The sequence below is a fragment of the Coffea arabica genome, chromosome 3e (assembly GCF_036785885.1).
Source record: "Coffea arabica cultivar ET-39 chromosome 3e, Coffea Arabica ET-39 HiFi, whole genome shotgun sequence".
NCBI lineage: Eukaryota > Viridiplantae > Streptophyta > Magnoliopsida > Gentianales > Rubiaceae > Coffea > Coffea arabica.
This window is the reverse complement of record NC_092315.1, coordinates 4,334,782-4,345,317: the sequence shown is the minus strand read 5'-3', so window position 1 is coordinate 4,345,317 and position 10,536 is coordinate 4,334,782. Positions and strand designations below refer to the sequence as shown.

The window sequence follows — 10,536 nt, the reverse complement described above, 5'->3', positions numbered from 1 at the left end:
GTAGAAGAGTTTCTATAATATATTTTGAGATATTTTTTAAAATTTTAAAAAAATTTAAACTAATTTTTAGATTACCTTTTAGATTACCTTTTAGAGTACTTTTTAAAATTTTTTATTGTATTTGAAAAACTGATTTTTGAAAAACACTCCCATTTTTTTTCACCACTTGATGAGCATAAATAAATACCGAAGTGACGCGTCTGCACCCTGTTATTATTATACACTTGGTTTCATTTGTTACTTCTTAACCAACTCAACTAGCTATGTTGGCCACTAGAAGAGCGACTAAGTTCCTTTTTGGTAGGGATGCAAACGAGTCGAGTCGAGATTTGATCTAATCGAGTCGAGTCTCAAGTTAATTTTATGAAACTCGAGCTCAAGCTCGAGCTCGAGTTTCGTAAAATTAACTTGAGTCGAGTTCGACGAATTCAAAATATCAAGCTCGAGCTCAAGCTCGATTCAAATTCGAGTCGAACTCGAACTTAAAAAAAATAATTATTATTTTATTTAAAAAAAATGAATAAAATAATAATTTTTAAATAAATAATAAAATATTAGAGATATATATATAATTTTACTATTAAAATAAAAAATAAAAAAAATATATAATTAAGCTCGTGAGCTGCTAGCGAGCTAACGAACTTGGTAGTTTTGAGCTCGAGTTCTTGCTGGAGTTCGACTTGATTAGCTCAAATTCGATTCGAGTTCGATATTAACCAAACTCAACTCGAGCTCGTATTCGAGTTGCTCGCGATCGGCTCGATTCGTTTGCAGCCTTACTCCCTAAGCACTAGGTTAGGGGCTGAACTCTCCTGATTGTATTTGCCCTCCAGAATTTTCTGAAGTATGGCCGAAGTTATTTAGCTTCCTTTAAATCTCTCAATAAATTAGATAGATCCACCCTCTCTCTTTTCCCCCAATACAAGATCAATTGTATCAATGCTCTTTTTCCAGATTATATAAAGTCCATCCCCTTTTCCAATATATGACCAATTGTAACAATGTTATACAAAAATGTTAAACCATTTGTATCAAAAAAGAAAAAAATTGGTACTTCTTAATCTTACAATGGTACCTCCCAAATGACAATGAGTTGTCCTTTGTGCCCTATCTAATTGATGCTTACTTCTTAGTCCGAGTCTATTTGAATTGAAGATTAATTGGAAAATCTTTTAATAGAAATATCGTAACACTTTCTATTGAATGTAATGTATGTGAAATAAAAAGATAATTAAGAAATATATTTACGATGTAATAAAAAATTTTGAAAAAAAAAATTCAATCCAAATAGACCCCAATCTTGGTCATCCTGGCTTCACGTTGAGCAGTGATTGTTCGACTCATTTGTTTCGCCTCTATGCTACGATGTCCCACGAGCTCGTGCCGTGGACCAACGTTAGGATGGCGGATATGCAAGTGCATGAGCGTGACAATAGACAAAAGTGACAAGGAGCTGTTGCACTCAACCTTATAACTGGGCTCCTCACGTGTCGGTGGAGTATGAAATGGTCAAGAAAAAAAGAACCAGGATGAGTAATTGGTATGTATCCGTACAATTTGCAGATTTTTCTTTTGTCACTTCCCAGAAGTATTTACCTCCTACTAAAGTACATGGTAACAATTTTATATTCGCGTGTTTATCTTAGATAATCACCTTGAATTTGGTAATAGCCCGAAAGTGTACTGAATTATTTTTCTTACTCTAAATCTCTTAGTATCCGGTGACTGCATTGGTTCTGATTGGGTTTTGAATTAATCAAGAATTGATTACTAACATACTCCTATTCTTTTCGGGAGTGACTCTCTCAATATTATTTTCTCCTTTCACAAAATTTGAACTTGAGACCTTGCTTAAGTAGTATCAAAGTCCTAATTGCCACTTGATAAGTTGATAAATTGGATAATGTATTAAAGGCAAGAAACTTGACATGTTGGAAGGAGGTTCAAATTGATTCACACAGTGGTAATAGAAAGCAAGATGATAATTAGGCATCTTTAGGAAGACCAATTACAACTGACCCCTAGTGTAAAATGTGCCACGTAATCAATAGTGAAAGACTCATGCTATGTAGTACTCCCTCCATTCCAATTATTTAGTCATGTTTGAGAAATTCAATTTTTTAAAAATAATGATTTGATTGTGATGTTTGTACTTCTCTTTCAATTTTATCTCCACAAATTTAAAATTTAAATTTAAATGGTAATATGCATATAATTAGAAAGAAAGATTATATTGGAAGGAGAGACTAAAAGGTACTTTGATTTTTTCAACATGACAAATGTTTTGGCACATCCCAAAATAGAAGGTATGATACTTTCAATGGGACGGATGGAGTAATAAGCAACTGGTTTCTCTTACTTACTATTTTGTAAATTCACTTAATAGAAGAAATTAAGCCGACATCTCTTATTTATTCCACAGGGTGAGTATGGTAGGTATTACATGCAGTTAAAAATTTTTCTGCTTCTTTCTCCCTTTCTTGGGTACAAGTCCTTCAAGAATGGGATAACTAAGAGCTAGAATATGGGACGAGAGAAGTAATTGTCCGAACATCTCTCCAGAATTTCCCTTCGAAATAACCCCTTTCACTCCAAAGATGAAGCAGACCACATTCAAGATGACTAGTAACGTCAGAGGAATCATGAAAAGTGTAGCGCCCTGGAAATCAAATTTGCCCTTCTCGTACTTCTCAAGCTTTTCTTGGTCGACGGCTTTGTTGGTCAACCTAAAACTGGCCTTTGCTACTCCTAGTTGTTTTAGCAATACATCCAGGCACCCAAAGAAGCAAGCTGTAACTGACTTGATCAAAAAAATTCTTTGTTCATTCCACCATGTTAAAATTGAGCCTCCAGTAGAAAGGACCTCGTATAAATGCTGAAGAAGAGAAGATGTATATACCACCGCGAAAGGTGCAAACCATTTGTTGGAGACCTGCGAAAAAATATATATATATTTCGTGAGAATGTGTCTACGGATGGAAACAAATATCATATCGAACCGAAAAGTTTGATGTATACCTCGGGGAACAAAGAAACTCCCTTTAGGAAATACAGCTGAGGAACGATGCCATACAAGATGCAGGCAATGGAGAAGAAGTGTGAAAATGTGAAGTAGGCATAGCACATGCTTTGGAGGATGGACATATTGGAGATTCCGTATGCTAAAGGGCTGTATTTTGATAATCCCACTTGAACCAATCCAGAAGCCCATTTCATGAGCTGAACCATGGCATCCTTCATGTCGATGGTGGTGCAGCCAAGAAATCCTGGCCTTTTTGGGTAAAGATAAACAGATTTCCATCCTTTGTTGTGCAAAAGGTAACCTGTAAAAGTACTCTCCAACAAACATTCGTACGAGTAGCCAATCTGTTAAACAATAACGCAAATTAATACATGATTCTAAATGCTGCATAAGTAAATAAAAGAACTCGATCAATTTGTGTGCGTGTGTGTATATATATATAACTCGTTAAAATGTTTATCATCTTTTCATTACTTGTACTAGTCTAGACATTAGCCTTCCTAATTATGTGATTATGGAAAAATTAAGTGGTGAAAGTTACATACTTGTTTTCCCCATTTCGTGTTTGCTTCAAATGTACAAGTGGCAAGGGATTTTGCCTCTTCCACGGTCGCATCGGATATGATTTCTTCCCTCCTGGACTGCCTTCCGTTCAAGCTCTTGAGTGAAGCATTGAAAACATTGGAGGAACCAAATTTTTGCTCCGGCTCAACATGCATCTCATCTGCCAATTTGAAAAAGTAATTTTTAGGTAGAATTATTTGCAGAAGAATTAAAGAAGCATATATATATATATATATAAATATGTGTGTGTAGATATATATGTGTATATATATATCATATGTATAGGGTTATGTGTGTACCCTCATGATTTGGACGACAATACAAGGCCTTTTTCTTCAAGTAGTAGCCTGTGCCGGCACATACTGATCCTCTTATTCCATCCATACCTTGATACTTAGTCTGAAAGTATAGGAGACTTCACATATTATAATCCCGACCATAAAACAGTCTTGGGAAAAAGACAAATAAGAGTACAAATGATTAGTTGAAGATTGTGTATATACCTTGTAAGCAGATCTCGCTTGACCATCATATATATCATTCTTGCTGACATTGTAGAAAATTTGAGGGAATTGCACGTAAGATAGAGAACTAGAAATCTCATGATCAAGATGGAAACACATCGCTTGTTTGGCCGAGAGGGGATCATTGCAATACATGTCGCAATCCAACACTAGAAGGTAAGGCGCATTGCTCATTATTCCAGAAACACGAAGCTGCAATATCATAATAAACTTTTGGTGTCAGAAAAAAAATTTCTTATTTATTTGGTTATAATCTTTTAAAATAAAAAGGAAACATATTGTGTGTGTGTGTGTGTTGTTTTAAGGAAAAAGATGGATTGTAAATGAATGTACAAGAGCATTGAGAGCTCCAGCTTTGAAACGATGAGGGCGTGTTGGCCTTTTCTCCCGAGACACATAAACAAGAAGTGGCATCTTACTTTCCTTGTCCAAAGTCCCATCGTCTATGTTATTATGGATCACCTGCATATGTGATTTCTCTTAGTTTCTTTTCTTTTTTTTTTTTATCTACTCTTTTTCTTGATAATTAAATTGACTTTTTATTTGATAATATCAGTAAAATGCTGGATTTCAGATAATGGATTAAAGAAAAGTTAAAACATTAGAGCATTAACGATTAACCTATTATATAAGCCAAAAAAAAAGAGAAGTATTGGTACCGTATGTACCTATCAACAAGAATACATGCATTTCATCAAATCTATATAGCTTTGTTCATTAGTTGATAGGGACTTGGGTTTTAGGCTTTTAGCATTTTGTCATATACATATGTTGTTATGTTACGTACCTCAACATGGGGAGGCCGGTCGTGCCTAGCTGAGTATTCTTCAATCGCACCTAATTTTTCGACATTTTTCTTGAATAAATCATATGCTGCCTGCAAAGAAAAACAAAACTTGAACATCAGCCGACTCCGTAAATTCCCATCAACATTCTATAATTACCAAAATTTGAGTTACAACTTATGTATACAGTTTTGCATTTCACTTCCCTCAAAAAATTAATCTACGGACCAAAACCATTAATTGATGTTTACACATAAAATGGATTAGATTTCTCTAACTAAAGGTTGTCCAGAGAAGACTAACACCATTAGGGCAAAAAAATAGTTTTCCCCACATTTAATCCATCCCTTTTTTTTTAGGGGACATGTTTCAAACTTTCCCATGCTTGATTAATTTGGATGAGAGAATCAATCATTAAGTAATTATTTGAATTTGATAAATGAGGTGGATGGTTGTAAAGCATACTATTCAATCGTTACAATTAATACGTAGTATAAAGAGAATCAGGCAAAAAGAAGATGATGCATGCTTTGTTTCAGAAACTTAAAACAACCAATTAAAGGCAGCCCGCATAAAACATTGAAGCACCAAAGAGCGGAAAGGAGGGAGCAGGAAACCATTCTTCACGCAATTTTTTCTAAAGTTGAATATAGAAATCAAATGATAATTTATTAGAAATTTTTTATAAGTCTCAAAAAAATTCATACCACCAGAAATAATAGAAGTAGGCACTCCAAAATAAATGTGAGCAATAATATTAGCACTCCAAAATAAACCTTAATTACTCCATCTTTTCTTTTACTTTAAGAGAATGAAAGAGTGCCTAAAACTTTTTTGGGAGAGTCAATATTTTTTTTTCTTGTTTCAAATTTTTTTTACGTTTATAACATTTTTAGGAACAAAACATTTTTAGATCCATTGATTGATATGTCTAAATGCAAAAACTTGAAGATTTTGGTACCTTAATTTTTTCTTCCTCTTCCTTCAACTCTTCGCTCCAATCTAAGTGTGCACCATCCCTTAACGATGAGAAATAGGCTTCGGGACTTCTGGTCTTGATACCATATTTTCTACAAAATGGAAGCCAAGACCTAGCAAAAGAACATGCCTCCTTCATAGCATACAATGTCAAGGCTGCACCGCCATCATCTGACAAATACACGGCCAGCTTTTCCGGTGGATAGTCTAATGCCATGGCGGACAACACCGTATTCATCACCTCCATCACTGGCTCCTTTGCAGGATCAGCCGTGCATATGAACACGTCCAATCCAGGCAACATCTTATCCTTCGGAAGATTCTCTAGGTTTACAGCTCGCGCCACTGGACGCCACCTGAAAGCTTGCGTTAGAACCCAAATGAAGGTGAAAAGGAGCTCGGCTGATGTCATTAAACCCCATGAAAAAATCGGTACATCACCATGGAATAGATGAGAAATTCTGTAGTAAAGAAGGGATAGTATGGCCGCGAAATGGAAGGACATGTGAAGTCTATTAATTGCTGCACGAGGCTGTTGAACGGTGCATGTATGGAGGGACTCCATGACCATGGCCGGTTACTCCTGATTTCTTTGTCCTTGTTATTTTTGAGTTTCAGAGTCCTAGCTAGCTCTCTTGTTTATATAGATGGAACCAAGATGTTAAAACTACAATAGTAAAGAACTAACGTTTTTTGTCTCAGCATAAAGACATGTAAATGTTCCAGTATTTGTTTTTTAACTCGTAGTAATGAATGATGGTTTTGGACAGGTAGGGTTAGCTTAAGCGCGATTGGTATGATTATAATACTTTTTACATATTCCTTTCTCGTTGAAAGTGTTACACTTTTCTTTTTAAACTATCCCAAATTTTTTGTCATGTTTGATTTTTTGATCTACTTTAAGTTTTGAAATCTCCTTGTATCCTTCGTTTATGATGTCATTAAGAATATGCAACTTGGTCCATAAAATGTTGAGCGGTCCTACAATCATTTCAGCAAATAAACTTGGCATATTGTTAGAGGGCATATATGGAATAAAAGCTTTTGCTTTTGAGTGGAGTCTAATGTGCATGAAAAATACAAACCCCAAAGTACGACAAAAATTATGTTACGGAGGCAGTAATTTGGTGTACGCTTGTATAAATTTTATTGTATTTCACGATGTACAATAAAAGTTATATATGTGTACATCAAATCATAAAATACAACAAAATTATTTAAGTGTATGTCAAAAATCATGAAAAGAAATACAACAATCACACCTATTGCACCTAAGGTTAATCCCCATTCCCATTCATGATTAAGCCTTAAATCGCTTTCGATTTAACTATTACGGTACTTTCACGGACTATTTGTTTGTAATCTGATGTCTTGAGAACCAGTTAAATTAACGAGAGGATAACGCGGTTGGCATAAACTAAGTTGATTAAGATTTTATTTAATGGAACTTATGTGTTTGATTACTACGTTGTTTGGAGATCACTAGATTGATGTTTAACGTTGTCCCCTTAATTTTCCTTGGTTTTATCTAAAGCCCAAATTCTGGTCCATTCTATTTCTTTGAAGTATTCTTCTGTTCCACAATTTAATGCGTTGGCTTGATTCAGTAGTATTTGAGTTAAGAGACACATATGAGTCTACTGGAAGAAGCGAATGAGAAATGAGGATGATAGTTGGGAATATTTTGCAGCAGTATCCTCTCTTGCTTTTTAAAGCAATTAAATGGAAGAAATAGTGAATATTCCGGGAAAAGTACAACAGGACAAAGGCCTATAAAGGTAAATAAATTAAAGCTTAACATAGACAATGGCTTGAGAAATTAATAGGTTGTTTGGGATACATTTTCTAGAAGAGATTTTAGGAAACTAATAACGTAAAACTTTTTGGAGTGTGACATATGTGAACGAAGAAGTTGATTAGAGGTGTTAAGTATGTATTTCCTAAGTACATAAAAAGAATTTTTCAAAAAATAACAATCCAAACTACCTATGAATCAGATTTAAGCCTATTATTGTAAAATTAATTGAAACGTATCATTTCAGTGTAGCAATTTTCGTATTCATCTTGAATACCCTAACTATAACCACCGTCCATTATCTATTTCCTATTTTATCAAAATTGAAATTTTCAACGATTCTATCTATTATTCGTTATCTCATAAATAAAGTAGTCTAATTATTTATGAATTTTTCTATGAATTTCTGAATTCTAACTATATTTGATACTAATAAAGTTGACTCAAATTCAATAGAATTAAGTCTCTTAATATTAATATTGGTTAGATTGAAATAAAATAGCTTAGTATTGCTGTCTAGAGGAGTGTACAAGGCTTGTGGACTGGAATTTACTAGCAAGCTTCAAGTTACTAGTATTTACTGAAGTTTCATTTTAAGAATTAATGCGGGTATTGTCTTCTATTTTAGGACTAAGTAAGTCACAAATTAGCATTATAGAATCTGGAAAACCAGTAAAAAAAATATTTGGTGATGATATTTGTAGTCATTTTGAGGATGACAACCTAAGCATTATAGATCTTACAAGATGAAACCGTAATACCATTGTCCCCTTTTGGAAATATTGATAATTTTTTTGGTCCCAATACACCTTTTGGAAATATATTCATCTTATATAATCTTGAAGCATACACCCCCTTTTTTTTCCTCATTTTTTTTCTGGAAGCAGCCTATTAATTCACGTGAGCCCTTTTTCTTCCCCTCATCAGAATCAAACAATACAAAAGGTCTTCAAAAAACCACAAATGAAAGAAACAAAATCTCCATATAAGCTGCAATTGAACCTTAAGGACTAACTTCACTTCGTACCTCCAAACTCATGCTACTTTTTCATTTTGTACTCTAAATTCTCAATTTTGGATATTTTGCATCCTAAGCATTTAAATTTGTCTTATTTAACTCCAATCAATGACAACTTTGTCAAAATTAACAAGATAAGAGGGGGGGGATACAAAATAATGAAAATGCATTGCTTTGTTTTAGTTGCGATCCCTTAGATCCTTTAGACTACTTTCAGTATATTGTCATGATTTGTATGATCTCAATCATTAATAATGTTTGCAAATTTAATGAGATTAAAGACAGAACAAATTAATGATATTGGTTCCTTTTGACAACTTTTAGTAAATTATCATTGATTTGTGGACATCTATGTTGATAATTTTGCTAACGTCGTATTTGATTGAATTTAAATACGAAAAACTTGAGAGTTTAAAATGTAAAGTGTTCAAATTTAAAAGTTTATTAAAGTGTTCAAAATTAAAGTTTATGATGCAAAGTAAAAATATGATACAAGTTTAGAGGTGTAGAGTGGAGTTAGTCCAATCTTTAAAGCATTTGAGTTTTGAGTCAAGAAAATACTCAAGTACACTTAGTCAAATCACTATATTATTTTTGGGTTATTTATATGCCAAGCATGTTTCCCAGCCAATCAAAACTTTTGACTTGATTGAGTAACTTCTGTTAGGCATCCATCTTGTATTCGACAAGACGCATGTACTTAATAAATGAATTTAGAAAAGTTTTAGAGGCAGAAATGAAGCTTTGTAAAATGTTCTAGGACCAAAACCAACTCAATACAAGTTCTCCAGTTACGTTAGCACATTGCCATAATGTACCCAAAAATTATAATGTGCAACCTAAACGAACAAGAGATCCATTCTTCCAGACGGGCAACAAAATTACAACTCAATTGAGAATCTTAATTATTAAATTGACCACATTAACTAAAACTTGAGAAAGTACAATTTATCCTGCAAATGAAATCAACGCATTATGTTTGGAATATTTTTGAAACTTAATGGCATGTACTGATGAGTATTTACGTTGTGGATTGATTAGTCAAATATCTCTAGAAGGCGGTCACCTTCTGTTTATACCTAAAATTTGCATTAAAACCATTATTACCAATTATCTTATAGTAGCAGATAGGGCAAACCAGCTATTCACCTAAAGGTTCGTAGTCTTCTAGAAAGGCTGTACTTTGTTAAGAGTAACGTCAAGAACATCTCCTGCCAAATGGACTTTCATAATTTTATACAACTTACATCCACTAATTTTTTTTTGGAGTTCTTAATGCAACCATTTTGCAGACGACTAATGGTAGAAGATGCTTTTCAAGTCCATAGTGACAAATACTACATTCCATATGTAGGATGCATTACTTAAAAGTGCTTCTTATGTTGAACAATCAAAGTTGAATCCAACACGGCCAAACAAAATTGAAGTGGAAGTTGATTCGTGCCTCATCTCTCATGTTCACACTAGATTTTTATGATTCTTGGCTGACTACGTTCATTTTTTTGTTAAGTAGGGAAAATACAGAAACAAAACCCCAAAAAACTTCGCCATTACTTAGCTTAAGGGCCATGAATTATAGCTAGGTCTGCCCTCGTCTGGTTACTCTATCTGATTTTAGATTTTTGATTTTACATAATCAATCGGTTTCTTGTGATGCTTTTATCTACTTCTGCATCTCAATTTTAGATTTTTGTTCATAGCCAATAATCCAAAATATACCCAAAAGTAATTTTACAATCAGCTCTTTAAAAAAATATACAGCAAACAAGCCGCATTTAGTCCAGACTCCTGTAGAGACTTTTCTTTTTCGATGTCCTTAGTTTAGTTCATTTAGTATTCACCTCAGTAAT

At 33.8% G+C, this 10,536-nt stretch overlaps 1 protein-coding gene across 1 annotated transcript; it reads right to left on the bottom strand.

The window, feature by feature from the left end:
- Nucleotides 1–2,379: 2,379 nt before the first annotated feature.
- On the bottom strand, nt 2,380–6,485 carry LOC113735294 (cellulose synthase-like protein G1). The gene is made up of 8 exons (XM_027262317.2): nt 5,857–6,485; nt 4,898–4,987; nt 4,444–4,572; nt 4,090–4,302; nt 3,886–3,985; nt 3,568–3,746; nt 3,019–3,366; nt 2,380–2,932 (listed from the first exon to the last, which is right to left on the bottom strand). The coding sequence occupies exons 1-8, from the start codon at nt 6,442–6,444 to the stop codon at nt 2,450–2,452; spliced, it is 2,130 nt and encodes a 709-aa protein (XP_027118118.1). The 5' UTR covers nt 6,445–6,485; the 3' UTR covers nt 2,380–2,449.
- Between the last annotated feature and the right edge of the window lie 4,051 nt (nt 6,486–10,536).